This window comes from Mustela putorius, unplaced genomic scaffold (genome assembly GCF_011764305.1).
Source record: "Mustela putorius furo isolate JIRA1106 unplaced genomic scaffold, ASM1176430v1.1 tig00000743_pilon_pilon_pilon, whole genome shotgun sequence".
NCBI lineage: Eukaryota > Metazoa > Chordata > Mammalia > Carnivora > Mustelidae > Mustela > Mustela putorius.
In genome coordinates, this window is record NW_025421464.1 from 1,919,869 (window position 1) to 1,937,973 (window position 18,105).

Here is an 18,105-nt window from a genome sequence, read left to right on the forward strand (position 1 = left end):
TGACCAGAAATCCCAGGTCCCCCTCTTATAAACTTGATGACTTTTTTTGGGTTAGCCTCTGCAGCTGAGCCTGATTTTTCGATCTATATAATAGTATAAGGATACCCAATATTGTAAGGAATGGGAGAGATGAGGTATGGAAAGTATGTATGTATGTAAAGTGCTCAGCACACAAAGAGAAACTTGCCTTGCTAATATTCTCCCAAGAGACAGTAAAACAGCCCAGGACACAAGGACACATAGATAGCTAAATAGTTCATATTTACTGAACATTTCATGTGTGTCAGGAGCTCTTCCAAGTGCATTTAATCCTTACAAGGTCACCATGAGGTCAGACTGCTATTATGCCCATTTTATAGATAGGGAAACAAGTGGATAAGGGACTTCCCCAAGGTCATCACCCTAGTAAGTGACAAAATCAGGATTCAAACTCAGGCAGCTCATCCTCAAAGCCCATTTATACTGCTGTCCTTAATGGTAATGATTAATTTTTTAAATCATAACTTGCCTGGACACAGTATTCCATAGTTTAGAAAGCATTTCCCTCTCCACTTGTGCATTTATCTCTCACCACAGCAGCCAGAGAGGGAGGCAATGTTTATTTCTACCTCATAGAGAGGAGGGGGCAACCGAAATGGTGCAAGAGAGAACTGCCTTGCCTTGCCAAGGTCACACAACAAGGTCAGTGGCAGAAGTAGGGTTGGAATTTGGGATTTTTGGACTCCAAATTGGGGGATTCTTCCCCAGCCTTACTAGATTCCCAAGCCCCTTCAACAGCAAACCTTCTGGAGGGAGGCTGGAGGCATTCTCCCTGGTCAGTTGCTCTGGCTGGGCTTCCTTCCACTCTTCAGCTGGAGGGGCCCAAGCCCGAGTCCTCCACCCACTGCCTCCGGCCCCCCACCTCTGCTCACTATCAGACAGGAGGGGCAGGAACTCCAGGGCTGGTGGAGTTTCCGACCAGGCAGGAAAAAGAACAAAGGAACTTCATGGGGCGGGGCAGGGGGGGGTTGGGGGTGGAGGGGATGGTCAGGAGGGTGGCAAGATCGGAGGGGACGCTTCGCCATGGAATATGAAGTCAAGAAAGGGAAAAAGGTAGGTGGGAGTTTGGGAGGGATGCAGGGTAGAGAAATGCCCCTGGAGCTGGTAAAGTGGGAGGCCTGGGGTGGGCAGGGACTGGAATGGGTAGAGTCTTTCTTCTCATCTGAAAAGACTGTCCTTCCAACCCTTGGGCCGTCGGACCTTTGGGCTCAAGCTCCCTACCCTGTCTCCCCTACTCTCAAGTGGCGCCTGCCCTCCCTGGAACAGACAGACAGTTAGTTACCTTCCAGGGAAACCCAGCCAGCCAGATTGTTGGGAAATACTCCCAACCTGCTTCCAGGGCTTTCCTGCGGTTTCCTCAGACCGAGAGTCCAACAGACAGCCAACAGACCCATTCCTCTGCTCCTCACCTCCCCAAACAGAAGGACCTCAGCCAGGGCAATTCTGTGCTACCAGACTGGCTATGGAGGTTGAGACACCTACCTGCTCCCCTGCTGGGTTCCAGCCTAGCCTGCCCCCTCCCCCTCTTTATGTCAGTATAGCTCTGTTCCGAAGGCCTCAGCCTGAGGGTCCTCCTCCTCCTCACCCTCTAGATCCTCACCCCTCCTTACTGTCAGAAGTTTTCTAGTCTGGTTCCCTGGGCGCCTCACCTGGCTGTCTTTGCCATTCAGGGGGTCCCTCAGATTCCCACTCCCACCCCCCACCCAGCCCTCTTCCTCCAAGAAACCCAGATCAGGCTGGTCTAAAGGGTTCATTCATCTCCTCATTTAGCTGCAATAGACCTCACACATCTCCAGGCTCACACTCAGCCAGCCCCGGGGGTTTACACATGCTAAGCCCTCCGCCTGGAATGCCCTTTCCCAGATCATTGGTTCTCATTTCTCAGAATGTCCAGATACTTCATCTAGGCTCCAAGATACTGGTTTTAAGATACGAGCTGTGCCTGTATCAGAATCACCTAGAGCGCTTGTTAAAACATAGATCATTGGGTCTCACCCACAAGCTCTGATCCAGTAGATCTAGAATAGAATGGGAGAATGTGCATTTCTCTTAAGTTCCTTCATGCTGCTGCTGCTGATCCAGGACCCACACTCACTGAGAACTGCTCTAAAGAGGGCCTCACTCTTGACTGTGAGATTTAGATTCCATTGGGCTGTGCTGGAGCCCAGAACTGGCTTCTTGAGCCTTGCTATAGGTCATTTTTTATGCAGGTGTCTGTGGATTCTCCTGAAATGTACTTATTAGCCATTTCTAATTTGGCAGAAAGCACACAGAATAGCGTGACAAATATCTATGCACTCGCCACTCAGCCACATTGCATCTTAATATTTTTCTTACTTGCTCCAGCCTAGACCCACTCCTTCAGCCTGGACGTGGGCCTTAGTAGGCCCTCCACCCTCCCCTGGGTGTTTAGAATGGAGGTTTTAGAGCCAGACTGCACTCATGATTCTACCACCACTAGCTGGTGACCTTATCAGCTAGTTCCCTCTCTGAGGCTTAGTTCCTCCATCTGTAAAATGGGGATCACAAAGGTACCGCTTCTGCAGAGCCTATGAGAATTAAATTAGGTACTACGTAAAGAAGTCAAATGTCCAATGGGGAAGTGTTCGGAGAAAGCCAGTTGCAGTGGTTACTGTTGTTTTCCCCCACATCTCCCTGTCCCCCACCCCCCACCCCCTTTCCCAGGGCTTTGTATCCCCCATCCGGAGGCTGGTGTTCCCCAAGGCTGCGCGCCGGGCTGCCTTTCGGACCAGTGTGAGTCGCCGGCCCCTGCACTCGATGCCCCTTTACCCCCCTGACTATCTCATCGACCCTCAGATTCTGCTGTGTGACTACCTGGAGAAAGAGGTCAAGGTAAGTGTGGGATGAGAAGGGCATGCAGACTCTTGCGGTGAGGAGTAAAGGAGGGGTAAGGTTTTCATCAAGTCTCTTAGGGTCCTGGCTGGATCTGAAAATGAAGCCAACAAACAGATGAACAGGAGAAAAGCGTGCACATTTTATTAAATGTTTACAGGTCCGTGAGAGGGAGGGGACGTTTCAGGTGGGAGATTTATCTCCTGCTTTCAGGAAAGAGAGGTGGGGGAAGATCAGAGTAACCTTCCCACTTACCATTTACTTCAGTTCCTTCAAGCTTAAGATATTCCATATTTTTTTTGTTATTATCACTATTAAAATTACTCTTTATTTAAGAAAAAGATATTCCATATGCCAAGATGCCAGATTTTGGTGTAGCGTGTTCTGGATCCCATCAGGAGGGACTGTACCTCTGCCTCACACCAAGCCCTGACCAGCCTTGTCTCACAGAGGGGAGGCTCAGGGAAAAGAGAGCTGGGTTCACGCCAGCCTAGCTCCTGCTTTATGCTGAGGACCTTGAGCAAATGACCTCCACCCGCTCAGCCTCAGTGTTTCCATTTCAACACAGGGGAGAGAGATGGGCAAAGCCATAGCTTCCTGTGAGATTTTACCGACAGTGGACGAACTTGTTAAAGGAACCCAGTTCAGCAAGCCAAAGAGGTCACACAAGGGTTTTACTACTGTTTCAGGAGCACCAGTGGAGAATCCTCATTATCCAGGGAAGATTGATATGGGAGTAAGAGGGTTAGATTTGGCAAAAATGGGCTGCCAGGTTAAATGTGGATTTCAGAAAAACAGTGAGTACTTGTTTAGTATTAATATGTCCCAAATATTGCATGGGACTAAAAATACTTTTTAAAAAAACTTAAAAAGTATTCAAGGTCTATGTGACCTTCAAATTTAACAGGCATCTTGTATTTCACCTGGCAACCATATGTGGAGGGTAGAGCTAACCAATAAATCTACTTAAAAATTGGGGACTGAAATTTCATAGAGAAGAAAAGAAGAAAAAAGTTTGATTGGTGGAATTCACCTAGAAGAACAAAGCTAAAAATAAAAAAAGTTAATATCTTACATTGAATAACATTAAAGTTCGTGATGACATTAAGTTATAACTGAGAATGAAGAATGAAGAATGTATTGGTTTAGGGCATCATTTTGGGGGGTCTGGCTTCTGTGTCCACCTTAATAGTTATTATCAGGTTATTATTAATTCAAATAGTTCTACCTCAGTCTATATACACTGGGTCAATGAGGAGTTCTAGGTTATTCCAGGCTTCAAGGTGACCTCTCTGTGCCCTTCTCCCACCTCTACCTCCCATGTCCTGTCCAGTTCCTGGGTCACCTCACCTGGGTTACCTCCTCACTGAACCCCTCCAGCCGCGACGAGCTCCTGCAGCTGCTGGACACGGCCAGGGTGAGGCCCTGGGGAGGGTTAGGGCTGGGTCTTGTCCCCTTCTTCCTCTCCCACCCGAGCCCCTCCGGAACCCAAGAGATCCGACCCACCCTGCAGCAGTTGAAGGAACTGCCGCTGAAGACCACCGCGGAGCAGGACAGTATCCTGAGCCTGTCCGCCCGCTGCCTGCTGCTCACCTGGCGCGACAACGAGGAGCTAATCCTGCGCATCCCCACGCATGAGATCGCGGCCGCCTCCTACCTGCAGGACGACGCGCTGCACCTGCTGGTGCTTAAGACCGGTACAGCGAGTGGGGCGGGGCCGGGGAGGGACCGGGAGGTGAACCGGGAGAGAAAAAAAAACAGCGTCTAGTTTTGGGAAAGGCGTGACCCGGAGTGGGGAGGGGTGGGCCGCGGAGGGTGGATAGTGTGTGATGGAAAAGGACTGACTACACTACCCTGAGATTAAGGCAGGCCATGGCCATACGCAAGAAGACGCAGCCCCAGGTTGAGGTTGAGGTTGAAGGGTGGACCACCTGATCCACCCGCCTAAGGCTGGAAGGGCCCAAATTCTGGGACCTAAAGTTAGAGCGCGTGGTGAAGCAGAGCCGGGCAGCGGCAAGCTGAGAGCTCGGGCGGGGGGCGGAGTCTGAACTGGGGGCGTGGCCGTATGCCGGGGAGGCGGAGCTCCCGGCTGGGATCGCTGTGGGACAGGTCAGACCGCGAGGAAGACTAGGGTGGAGCCGAGGCCGGGGGCGGGCCCCAAAAAGTAAGGGACCGCGGGGGGCGAATCTGGCCTCGAGGGCCAGGCGCCGCTGGTCCCCAGCGGGTCTCGGGAAGGGGCTCTTAGCCGGGATCTCCTGACCGCGGTCCCGCCCCTCCTAGGTCTGGGCGTGGACCCGGTGCCAGCCGGCGTAGACGCCAGCCCCGGCGGCGCGGGGCGCGACCCGGGCCAGCCGGGCGCGGCGCCCGAGAAGCGGCGGGGGGGCACCACGGAGCGGCGCCACACCATCTGCAGCCTGGACTGGCGGATGGCGTGGGGCGGGGGTGCGAGCGCGGAGGCCCGGGCCGGGGGCGGCGGCGGCGGCAGCCTGGAGCGCCAGCGCGCCGGGGCGCGGGCGTCGGGCAGCTGGGAGCGGCGGCAGACGTTCAGCGGCAGCTGGGAGCGGCGGCACGCCGGCGGCGGCGGCGGCGCGGGCAAGCCGGGCGGCAGCTGGGAGCGGAGGCAGGCGGGCGGCGGCGGCGGCAGCTGGGAGCGGCGCCACCCGGGCTCCAACCCTCTCGACCCGCAGGACCCCAGCCCCGACGCCTACTGCAACCTTGTCATCCTGGCCGTGGCCAACAGGGTGAGCCCGAGGGCACCCGGAGCCCCTGCGCCCTGCCTCCCCCGCGCGTCGGGGGAATTTGGAGGGCGTTGTCCTCCACCCCACCCCGCCCCGTTCCTGGGGTCTACCCTGGCCTCTTCCCTTATTCCTCCTGAGGCCCTACCTAGGACTTCAGGTTCTACCTGTGCGCTCCAGACGCCAAAGGGTTTCTAAATCTCCAGCCTGGACGCCTCCCCTTGCCAACTCAATGGGATGAAAACTCAAAACAGCCCAAACAGACTTGATCTAACCCTCTTTCCAGCCCTGCTCCTTCTCCCATGTCGTCAATTTCGGCACAACCACAGTAACAATCACGAGGACGCTCATTACCAGCACGAATGGAATGCCAACCTGTGCCAGACAAGGAACCAGCACGAACACATTTCATTCTCTCACTAACCCCTAGAGGCAAACATCACAACCATCCTCATTCTATAGAGGAGGAAACTGACACCCAGAGGCTAAGTAACTTGTGGAAAGTCACACAGGAAACTGGTGGTGGTGGTTTCAACACTGGGACCCAGGATTTTCAGAGCCTTTACTCTCGTTAACTATGGCAGTCATTCAAGGCAGAAGCCTTTCATTTTTGCCTCTTCTCCCCGCCCTCCATTCTCCATATTCACCCTTGCTTCTATTCCTTTGACCATCTTTATTGAGCACCAGCTTTGTCCTAGGCATTGGGCTAAGTGTTATGGATGCAGAGGTGAACAAGACATATTTGGGGCCCTCCCTTAGGGAGCTCACAATCTACAGAGATCTTCAAGTCCTGAGCTGTTTAAGCTTCTCCTCTAACCCAGGGCCCCCAAGCCCTCCCCCAACCCCATACCTACCTTACTGAGAATGCCCCAAATTTTATCTCTCAGCAAATCTCCAGACTCCTTTCTCCAATTGGCCTCTTCATTTGGTGGGCTAATGACCATCTCAATGTCCCAACACAACTGAAGCTAAGAGCCCAGTCTTCTCCCCGAAACCTGCTCCTCCCTTTGTCTCCCTGTCTTGATTAATGGCAGCTCTGTCCTTGCCTCATTCAGATCAAAATTTGGCAGTGACTTGTGGCTCCTCTCGCTTTCACGCAACACACATCCATTCTGTCAATAAATCCTGTTGGCCCTATTTTTTTAAATATAACCCAACCTAACTACTTCTCACCAACCCCCAGGTCCACACCCCATTTTCTATCATCCGTGTCATGCATCTAGATCACGAGTTTGGCTCTGGCTTATAATCTGTCTCCCATTCCCCCCACCAACACACACAATCAGAGCAGTTCTGTTAACACGTAAGTCACAACATATCACTGCTCAAAATCTTCCTGTGGCTCCCCATCTCACGCAGAGTAAGAGCTGATGTCCTTACAATTGCTTATAAGTCCACCCTCCACCCACCTTATGGTGGCGGCTGAAGCCCATTTCCTCTCTGGACTCCTCTTTCTAGGTCCCCCTTTATGCATTTCACTCTAGCCAGACTGGTCTCCTTGTAGAGTGCAAAAGACCTGTGCATTCTGGATGGTTCACTCTGTTATCTCTGACCCCTAAAACAGTGGCTGGCACATGATAAATATTGAATGAATGGACGAAGAGATAGGGATTATATTACTATACCTTGGGACGGGGACCAAGAAGAAAACAAGCAGATTGCAGTGATAATGAGAAAGGAGATCCATTTTCCAAAGAGAAAGTGAGTTTGTGCCTTTTAAACTGAAATATGAAGGGGAGGAAGGAGTGAGCAAGGCGAATTGGCAGGAAAATGAATTCTGAGCAGAGGGAACAGCGTGCCCTGTTAATCTCACTGCACTGTGAGGGCTTTAGGGTACAGACCTCATCTAATTCACCCCGAGACCCTGGAGTCTGGCCCAGTGCCTAAAATGGGACTAAATGAGAATTTGCAAAATGAGTAAATAAAGAGTTGTTTTTCAGGAGTATCTGATTCTCTGACCTCCTCTCCAAGGCCTTGGTCCAATGGAGGGCATAGGAGTTAGAGTAAAAAAAGTCCTGAGTGCTGGTGGGGCACCTGAGTGGCTCAGTGGGTTGGGCCTCTGCCTTCAGCTCAGGTCATGATCTCAGGGTCCTGGGATTGAGCCCTGCATCAGGCTCTCTGCTCGGTGGGGAGCCTGCTTTCCCCTCTCTCTCTGCCTCTCTCTCTGCCTGCCTCTCTGCCTACTTGTGATCTCTGTCTGTCAAATGACTAAATAAAATCTTAAAAACAAAAACAAAAACCGAGTGCTGGGGTACCTGGGTGGCTCAGTCCATTAAGTATCTGCCTTTGACTCAGGTCATGAGCCCAGGGTCCTGGGGATTGAGTCCTACATCATGCTCCTTGCTCAGCAGGGAGACTGCTTCTCCAACTCCCTCTGCTGCTTTCCCTGCTTATGCGCTCTCTCTCTCTCTCTCTCATGCTCTGTCAAATAAAAATCTTTAAAAAAGAAAAAAACCTGAGTGCCAATAATAACCAATGCTAAGAACTTGCTGTGTGAGCTGGGTGAGTCACGGGACCGCTCTAAGCCTCAGTGACTTTAACTGTAACAGAAGGATCTTCCATGTCTGTTTCATAGGGTTATTGTAAGGATCAATCCTGCCTCTCCTGGGTTATATTTTAATCCATACCCTGAGCTTTCTAGAGACACAAAATAGGAAGTGGTACCTGAAGATGGTCTCATCGGTGATTGTCTTTCTGGGTCTCTTGCTTAAAGACATAAAGAGGTAAATTAGAAAGGCAAATTTTTCTTCAAATTTGTAGTCTCGAGAAACTTTCACCCAAGAATTAAAATTCCTGCCTCTTATCAGAGACTGAAGTTTATGTATTCATCCTACTTCCATTTTTGCCCTGGGTGCCAGGAAGCTCATACCTAAATATGGCATCCAGTAGTAGTAACTATGTTGAGCCTAAAATTTTTGTACATGTAATTCTTCTTCCTCCTAGTATGTGTCAGGAGTCCTGGGTTCTAGTCCTGGCTAATCACTTCACTTCTCTGAGCCTCAACTTCCCACTGGCAAATTTAACAAAATGGGGCTTATTTTATTTTATTTTACTTTATTTTTTAAGTAGGCTCCATGCCCAGCATGGAGCCCAGTGTGGGGCTTGAACTCATGACTGTGAGATAAGAGAACTGAGCTGAGATCAAGAATTGGATGCTTAACCCACTGAGCCACCCAGGTGCTCCTAGGACTTATTTTAGATAAACTTCAGGATATCCTATGAATCCCCTAGAAATATGGGGTGCATTTTTCAGAGCAGAAGACTTAGAGTTGCTGCTGGACTCTATAAAGGAGTCCAAAATCCAGAGGATGGCCATATAATTTTGATAGGGAATGCCCTCCAAAGTGCCCATAGGTACGTGTATGGCCACACAAGCCTCCTGACACTGTTAAAGGGGGTAGGGGTACCCTGGCCACTGGAGAGGTCCTGAGCACTCTGTCTTCCTCCCTGGGCCAGGATGCTGCTGAGGAGTCCTGTGCCCTCATCTGTCAGGTCTTCCAGATCATCTACGGGGACCAGAGCATTGAGTGCGTGGACCGGGCCGGCTACCACTACACATCCACGCCTGAGCGGCCATGGCTGTGCAGCCGCAGTGAGTACGGGAACTCCAGGCTGCCCTCCTCCCTGTGTAACAACCCAAAAGGCCGGGGAGGGGGGCTTCCCCAGGAATCAGGGCCAATGACTGCCTTTAGGAGTCCTGATCTCTACCACAGTTATAGGGTCCCCCCCAACTCCTGCCGCCCTTATGTAGTTAAAATAAAATGTCGGTTTTCACGATGACCTCCAACTTCGCTTCTTCACAGATGTGCTGCCAGATTCAGAATGAGCCCCTCAAAATGAACTTTTCTCCCTGCTTTCTTTTTTGATGCCCTTGCTTTGCAGAAATCCAAACACATGCACTTTCTGTTTCCTGAGCTGTCTGACTCCACCAGGAATCTAGGTGAAACCCAAGATCTTCAGACCCACCCTTGAGTGCAATCAAGGGCTAGAATGAGAATAAAACTAATAGAGGCATTTATTGAGCGCCCACTGTGTGCCAAGCACAGTACCAGTGTGCCAATTCTTATTTAATCCCATAGCAACCTTGTCGGTCCTATTCACATTGTATTCCCTGTGCTTAGCATAGGACCAAGGACATCACAGATGCTAGACAAGTATTTTTTGAGTAGATGAAAGGACTCTCTGAAGCCTTATGATACCAGTTTTACAGATGAGGACATTAAGGCTCAGAGTGGTCAATAAATTGTTCAAGGTCACCCAGCGAGTAAATGGCAGAATTGGGATTCAAACCCAGATATGTCTGATTTTTTTTTAAGATTTTATTTATTTATTTGACAGACATAGATCACAACTAGGCAGAGAAGCAGGCAGAGAGAGAGAGAGGAGGAAGCAGGCTCCCTGCTGAGCAGAGAGCCCGATGTGGGGCTCAATCCCAGGACCCTGGTATCATGACCTGAGCCGAAGGCAGAGGCTTTAACCCCATGAGCCACCCAGGCACCCAAGATGTATCTGATTTCTAAAGTTTCTATCTGCAACAGCCTTAGTTCCATGCTGCCTTCAAGGCCACTAAGTAAATTTCCTCAGCTACAGCCCCCTCAGTGTGCTCCCTGCCTTCACAGCTCCAGCAACAGAGCTCTTTCCTTCTGGAGGCATTCCCATCCGTGGGCTGTGGTTATGGGGAAGCTGGGATGGCTCATCAGCTCTCACAGGATGATGGGTAAATTAGATAAGTCAACAAATATTTCAACTTCATTCTATTCAACAAATATTTACTGAAGCACCTGCTATCACCAGGATATACTGGGGATTAGAACCAGACGTGCCCCTGCTCTCACAAGGTTTGCATTGCTGTGGTAGACCCACAGTAATTAAATAGTTGCATAAATAAAATGTAGCCACACATTGTACTCTGAGAACATAGACTGAGGAACCCGCCTCACCTGGGAAGCCACTTCCTGAGGAAGTGACACTGAGCAAGCCAAGATCTGAAGGGTAAGGCTAGTGGATTCAGAGAGTAACAGGCGTAGGTAGAGGGCAAGTTCTCACTAAATAGTGCTTTTATCCTCTCAAGATTTGGGGTTCTTTCCCTCAAAGTTCTTTTTATTTTTCTTGCCTCAAACAGTTTTCAAAACATTACCTCGGGGCGCCTGGGTGGCTCAGTGGGTTAAGCCGCTGCCTTTGGCTCGGGTCATGATGGCAGGGTCCTGGGACAAGCCCCACATCGGGCTCTCTGCTCAACAGGGAGCCTGCTTCCTCCTCTCTCTCTGCCTGCCTCTCTGCCTGCTTGTCATCTCTCTCTCTCTGTCAAATAAATCAATAAATAATCTTTAAAAAAAAATTACCTCACCTCTTACCTTACCTGCTATCCTAAGACCCCTGTGAGGCAGGCAGGAAGGTGGTGGTGTTCCAGCCTTGGGGAAGTTGAGGGCCAGGAGAGGGGGTGAGTTGCCCCCCAAAGGCTGTCTGTGTGTTGGTGGTGGGGGTAGGAATCGTGGTCAGAATCTTCCAGTCGCTGCCTGATTTCACTCAGGGTAAAAGCTAATACCCTTACGGTTGCTTACAAGGCCATCCATGCTCCCGCCACCAGCCCAGCCACAGGGAGGGGCTGAGGTTGGGGCCTTAGGGAGCAGGGGATGTCGGTCCCTGGTCTGCGGCCTCTGACAGCCAACCTGTCTGCTGACCCCAGGTGAGAGCTGCCGCACGGATGGGACTTACGCCTATGACGCCGACTTCAGCTGCTGCAGCTCCTTGTGGGTACCGTCCTGCCCCCCCATCCCCGCACAATTAAGGTTACTCTTCTGGGCATTCTTGTGCCCCTTGTGGGCAAGAGAGGGTGGGAGAAAATGACCCCACCTCGATTTGTGCTGACACCCTGGACTCTGAGGGTGGGGGGTAGGTAAACCGATCTCTCTGGGCTTTAGTTAGCTCAGAGGATCCAAACCCAGACTCTGAGAGGCCCAGGGGAGGGCCAGAACCCAGAACAGGGCCCACGTAGGCCTGTAGTTCTCTGCTCATCTTCCAGACACAGTTGCCTGCAGAACCCAAGTCAGAGCTAATACCAAAAAATGACTTGGGTTTACTTTAGTTTTAATTCCATGTGATGGAAAACCCTAAAAAAGAGCTTTAAACAAGATAGCTTTTTTCCCACCTTGTCTCTTATATAAAATAGATCAGGCGTTTATGGCTGGGGTCCAGGCCTGTCTTCTCTCCCCTCCTTAGCACTTGTTCCCATCCTCAAAGTCACCTCATGGACCAAGATGAGGGTGTGTGACTGTCATCACAGTGTCCTGCCAGAGGCCTCGGTAAAGAGCTTTGCTGGGAGTCCCACCTGACGACTTCTGCTTATGTCTCATTGGCCAGAACTTGGTCACGTGGTCACCACTAGTGGCCAGCAAGGCTGGAAAGTGCAGCATAACAAACTCACCCAGGAACATTGTCCAGGGTTCTGTTTAGTGTGACGAGCCTGCCCCCCCGCCCAGCCTTGAGGGCATTTCCTGGACATGGGAATTTCAGTACTAACACCAGGGAAGTCCCAGGCAAACTGGGGGACAAGTTGGTCATGATGGTTCTGTTACTAAGGCCTTAGGCTTGACTGGTAGCAATCTCTGACCCCCCCTCCCCACTCTTTGGCAGCAATATATTCACCTTCTTAATACTGTGTGCACTTGGGCCGGTCCTTAAACAACCTGATATCTGCCGGGGAGATGGCAATCATGATAATGGCTAACCTTTGAGCTTAATGTGTGCCTAGTGCTGTTCTATAAAGCACTTCATTTAAAAAAAAAAAAATAAACTCTACCGCTAATATGGGGCTTGAATTCACCACCCCAAGATCAAGAGTCACGTGCTTTGCCAACTGAGCCAGCCAGGTGCCCCCAAGCACTGCATTAAAAAAAAAAAAAAAAAAACTCATGAAGCAACATTACAGTAGCTATTGTTCATTTACTGCTTATAGTCCATGACCCCAGGTGCTGCACAGACTCCTCTAGTTCTTGTGACATCCATTTTTGTCATCCCATTTCACAGATGGAAAAACTGAAGAATAGAGAAGCTAAGCAGCTTGCCCAGGGTCAAACAGCTAGTAAGTTGTAAGCCTGAGATTTGAACCTGAGCAGGCTAGCTCCAGGTCCACATCCCTTAACCACTATGCCACACTGCTTTTCTGGAGGTAATAATGCAAGATGGTTCTGGAACAATTTAGAAAACAGGAGGCAGGATAACTTTTTTTTTTTTTTTTTTTTTTGAGAGAGAAAGAGAGAGAGCAGGGGGTAGAGAATCTTTTATATCCTTTATTTTAAAAAAGATTTTATTTATTCATTTTGAGAGAGAGACAGAGCACACGAGCAGGGGGAGGGGCAGAAGGAGAGCGAAAAAGAGAATCCCAAGCAGGGGCGCCTGTGTGGCTCAGTGGGTTAAAGCCTCTGCCTTCAGCTCAGGGTCCTGGGATCGAGCCCCACATTGGGCTCTCTGCTCAGCAGGGAGCCTGCTTCCTCCTCTCTCTCTCTCTGCCCGCCTCTCTGCCTACTTGTGATCTCTCTCTGTCAAATAAATAAATAAAATCTTTGGAAAAAAAAAAAAAATCCCAAGCAGACTCCAGGTTGAGCTTGGAGCCTGATGAGGGGTTCCACCCCACAGCTGTGAGTTCATGGCCTGAGCTGAAATTAAGAGCTGGTGGCTTAACTGACTGAGCCACACAGGTGCCCCAGGTTGAATTTTTATTAAGCAAGATTTCTTGAGTACCTTTCCTGCACCAGAGACTGCTGTGTGCTAGGGTTACAGTGGGGAGCCAGACAAGGATGAGACCTGTGCTGGGCACTGAACAGGTACTTAACAGACGAAGAAACCAAGGTCCTTCCCTTGCATGGTTTACAGCGCAAGCGCAGTTAAAGTGTCTGACACAGGAGATGATGAAATCATGATTTAATAGAAATAAGCATTAATGGTAAGCATGAAAGAGAATAAGCACCTCAGGATGCTGAGAGAGAGGCCACGGGAGCCTTCCACCTCTGGGGAGTTAGGAGGGCCTCTCAGAGCTGATGCCACTTGAACTGAGACCCAAAGGAGGAAAAGGGAAGAGTGCCCTAGGCAGAGGGCAGACAGTGCAAGCGTTCTGAAGCAGGATGAAGCTTGGTGCACAGCAGCCAAGAGGCCACTGTGGACATTGATTGGGGGATCTGGAAAGGTCTCAAATGTCATGATTGGACTTATGGGTTTGTGACCACATTTGACAGAGGATCTAACCCAGTCATTGGGAGGGGGTCAGGGAAAATGTTGGGAAGGTGACATTTAAGCCCCAGTGACGAGTAAGAGTTAGTCGAGCAAAAGACGGGGGGGAGAGAGGCATTTCAGGCAGAGGGAACAGCATGTGCAAAGGCCCAGAGGTGAAGAGGTACTTGGAGTCCTAGAGGAATAGAGAGAAGGCAGAGTGGCCTGAACACGCAAAGTGAGGGTGCATTAAGGCAGCAGAGAGACTCAGGGCCAGAAAATGTGTGGCCTTAGAGGCCAAAATGGGATCTTGAATGAGGCCTCAGGCCCAGAGCATTGGTAGCTTTGCCTTCCCACCTCCACCTGAGAGGAGCTGGAGGGAGGTGAGTGAGGGCCCCCCTTTCTGCCTCTCTTTGCAGCAATGGCTCCCAGGATACATTTGAAGCGTGTTATAGTGGCACGTCCACACCCTCTTTCCATGGCTCCCACTGCAGCGGCAGTGACCACAGTGGCCCGGGCCTCGAGCAGCTGCAAGATTACATGGTCACGGTGAGCTGGGGCAGGCAATGCGAACAGCACAAACAGAGGCCTGGAGACTGGAGAAATCACAGGGAGCATTTCAGGAATCATGAATAATCCTGGACATAATTGAAGCAGACGTTGAAGATCAGGGTGGGACATGAGGTTAGGAAAGTAAACAGAGGCCAGCTTGTGAAAGCCTTAACAAGTGTCAGCTAGCACTGATTGTTTGCTGTATACCAGGCACTATTCTATATACCTTTTATGCATTTTTTTTTAATCTCAATAACCAAGGTGGGAAGTGCCACCATTATCCTCATTATATATAAGAAAAGTAAGGGTCAGGGAAGTTGTCACCTACCCAAGACCACAGAGCTGACCAAGGGGCCAGGATGCGAACTCAGGCAGCTTGAATCCACATCCATGCTTACATTTAGTCCAGAGGATCTGGATGCCCCCCTCCGCAATAGGCCATGGGAAGGTTTCAAGGGAAGTCTTGGCCAAATATAGCCTTACAGAGAGGGCTCTGGGTCTTTTAGGCAGAGGTGGGGTGGGGGGCTGCTCCCTGGGACTGATCTTGAATCTTGTCCCTGCAGTTGCGGAGTAAACTGGGACCCCTTGAGATCCAGCAGTTTGCGATGCTGCTGCGAGAGTACCGGCTGGGGCTGCCCATCCAGGACTACTGTGCGGGCCTGCTGAAGCTCTATGGAGACCGGCGCAAGTTCCTCCTCCTTGGTGAGCCCCTCAACCCACCCCCCAAGGTCAGCTAAGCCCCTACATAGTCCATGACATTCCCAATCAGGCATCAGGCTAGACGTGTTCACTCCTATTCTTCAGCCTCCAATAAAGCCAAGATCATGAAATCCATCTCAGGGAGGAGAAAGGGGCAGAACAGAAGAGAGACATGCTTGCTGTCATGGCACATAAGAAGAGAGCACTAGTATAACCATTCACCTTCATAGCAAAACTGGGCGAGGAAGTGATTCTCCCCATCCACCCCACAGGCAGCTGAGGCTCACAGAGGCTAAGGAATTTGTCCAAGGTCACGCTGCTGGTAAGAAAGGCTAATAATAGCATCAGGAATGATAATACTAATAAGCTAACAGGCATTTTGCAGTTACCCTCCTTGAATGCGTCAGCTTTGGAAAATGGGAACTTATTGCCCCCATATTGCAGATGAGGACACTGAGGCTCAGAGAAGCAAAGTACTGAAGTCACATGGCTAATGAGTAGAGATGGAGGCAAAACGGGCTGACTTGTCTGGGACCCTCAGTGTGAGCCAGGCACCTCCTCACAACCCTACCGGGAGAACTGGTGCGATTATCTGAGTTTTACAGACGAGGAAAGTAGGCTCAGAGTAGCTATTTAATGAGGGTCACACAACTAATAAATGGGGATGTAACCGTTACAAGTCACAACGACAAGCTAACCTGTATTAAGCGTTTACTCTGTGCAGAGCATTAGATTATTATGCTCTGGTGCAGAGGCGAGGAATTTGAGCAAGGCCACCAACCAGTGGGTGGAGCAGGGATTTGGACTCAGATCTCTGAAGAAGGTGGCTCCGATGTGGGAGGGGGAGGGCTGAACCTCGAGGAGTCTCCCGGCCTCTCGGCCCCGCAGGGATGCGGCCCTTCATCCCTGACCAGGACATCGGCTACTTCGAGGGCTTCCTGGAGGGCGTGGGCATCCGCGAGGGCGGCATTCTCACCGACAGCTTCGGCCGCATCAAGCGCAGCATGAGCTCCACGTCGGCGTCGGCTGTGCGCAGCTACGATGGCGCGGCCCAGCGGCCCGAGGCACAGGCCTTCCACCGGCTGCTGGCCGACATCACGCACGACATCGAGGCGCTGGCCCCCGACGATGATGAAAGCACGGACGAGGAGGCCAGGGACTCCCCGGGTGGGGGGGATGCGGCGGAGGACAACTACCTGTAACCGCAGACGAAGGGGACGGTGGGGACGCACCCACAATCCCGGCTGCGTCTCACTGGCTCCTGCTTGTGAGACCCCGGGCCCAGGGACCCCCTCGCAACGGACTCGGGCCTCCACTCCCCCCGGGTATCCGTCCCTGCCCTCGGGGCTCCAGTCCCTGCAGTACCAAGGATGTCCTGCAGGGGGCGGGGCCCTAATGTCGCAGTTGCCGGAGGCTCAGTGGGCCCCTCTGCCAGACCAGGATGGGCAGCGCCCCACTTTGTCCCGCTAGCCCCAGGCGCGGTCCCAGGACCTCTCATCTTCCTTCCCTGCCCTCCCACTCCCGCAACTTTCTGGAGGCCAACGCAGGGATGAGGGGTGGGCTCCACCTGCTGGCAGACAGAAAAAAAGCCCCAGAGCCCAGGCAGTTCTCTTTCACAGTTTGAGAAATTAAGGTTCAAAGAATGGGAAGGAACTTAAGAGAATCTCCTATTTCTCCTTAGAGATTACCTCAAGCTAACCATACGAAATAGTGTCGAGGGTCTTCTTAGGACTCTAAGTGTCAGGGTCGCCCCTCCCCTCATGGCAGGAATTGGATCATCAGTGTGAAACAGGGGTTTTTCTCTGCTGGCTGTTGAGTCAGAAGTAGATGATCGGGGTCCCAGTCCTGGTCCTAAAACTCTGAAGGAGTTGCTTGTTTAGATCTGGATTTAGAGCCAGACAGACCTAGGGCTCCTGTCCGGTTAGTGTTCTCACCTCTTGGTGACTTCCATTCCCTAATCTGTTGGATGAGGTGGGCGCCTCCCACTTCTCAGGGTGGTTCTGGGGACTAACAAAAGTCAAGGTCTTGGGGCTGGGTCCAGCACCTGATAGGCACCCAATAAAAGCTGTTCCCTTCCACACCTGATACTTTCGGACTTGGTCCTGCCTATCTCACTTGGGAGCAGTGGGGTAGGAACTGAAGAGAGGATGGGCTGTAAGAAGACCCTTGGAGAAGTTTGTGAAGAGGAAATAGGACTTGTTCCCCATGGCTCGGTTGCACCCTGGCTCTGGGCTCAAGCCCCAGATGAAAAGTTCCCCCAGACTCCACAAGCTACCATCCCGGGAGTCCAGGGTAGTTGAAGAAACCTGTTGGCAAGGTTGGAGAGGCAGAGAAGTCAGCGTAAGGACAAGTAAAAGTAAAGTAAAAGCCCTAAGAGGAGACAAGAGACTAACACAGAACTGCAAAAACTTATTTGTAAAACTTCACAGAGCCTTCCATGGCCAGACACATGGTACTCACCACGAGGCAGGTACAATGATCACGATTTTAAAGTAATATTATTAGGGCTTTAGGTCCAGAGTTCCATGATTTATCCTCAGTTTGTAGCAAATGGCCATCCCATCGTAATTAGTCCTTCAGTGCCCTCTGATGTTTTGTTTTGCTTTAATTCACCCCTCATTCCCCACACTCCTTCCTCTCCCCACAGTGCACACCCACCCTACGTGTTGATATGTGTCCCTGAACATGATACACACAACGCTTTGTGTGTGTATTTACACTACATGAACTGTGTTGTGTGAAAAATCTAATTCCATTGCTTCCCTTTTTTTCACTCCATCATATGATATTTAAGATAGACCCACATTGGGGTGCCTGGGTGGCTCAGTGGGTTAAGCCTCTGCCTTCAGCTCAGGTCATGATTTCAGGATCCTGGAATCGAGCCCTGTATCGGACTCTCTGCTCAGCGGAGAGTCTGCTTCCTCCTCTCTCTCTCTCTCTGCCTGCCTCTCTGCCTACTTGTGATCTCTGTCAAAGTAATAAATAAAAAAATCTTTAAAAAAAAAAAGATAGACCCACGTTA

General features: G+C 51.0%; 1 protein-coding gene across 5 annotated transcripts; it reads left to right on the forward strand.

Annotated features, from left to right (window-relative positions):
• Nucleotides 1-985: 985 nt before the first annotated feature.
• Nucleotides 986-17,170, forward strand: CCM2L (CCM2 like scaffold protein). Of its 5 annotated transcripts, XM_045084043.1 has the most exons (10): nt 986-1,092; nt 2,725-2,892; nt 4,226-4,309; nt 4,406-4,589; nt 5,173-5,633; nt 9,084-9,219; nt 11,314-11,377; nt 14,252-14,381; nt 14,948-15,086; nt 15,972-17,170. In XM_045084043.1, exons 1-10 carry the CDS (start codon nt 1,063-1,065, stop codon nt 16,283-16,285), a joined length of 1,710 nt encoding a protein of 569 aa, XP_044939978.1. In that variant the 5' UTR covers nt 986-1,062; the 3' UTR covers nt 16,286-17,170. The 5 variants fall into 5 exon arrangements, with proteins under 5 accessions (XP_044939978.1, XP_044939976.1, XP_044939977.1 ...); XM_045084041.1 differs by having other exon boundaries at nt 4,226-4,589; XM_045084042.1 differs by having other exon boundaries at nt 4,226-4,589; nt 9,120-9,219.
• The last annotated feature ends 935 nt before the right edge of the window (nt 17,171-18,105 follow it).

What these genes read in the sequence shown, in the direction of transcription:
- CCM2L (XM_045084041.1), top strand. Translation starts at nt 1,063, where the DNA reads ATGGAATATGAAGTCAAGAAAGGGAAAAAG. An exon ending in AAGTCAAGAAAGGGAAAAAG is followed by an intron (nt 1,093 to 2,724) that starts GTAGGTGGGAGT and finishes CCCCTTTCCCAG; the next exon opens with GGCTTTGTATCCCCCATCCG. An exon ending in GCGCAAGTTCCTCCTCCTTG is followed by an intron (nt 15,087 to 15,971) that starts GTGAGCCCCTCA and finishes TCGGCCCCGCAG; the next exon opens with GGATGCGGCCCTTCATCCCT.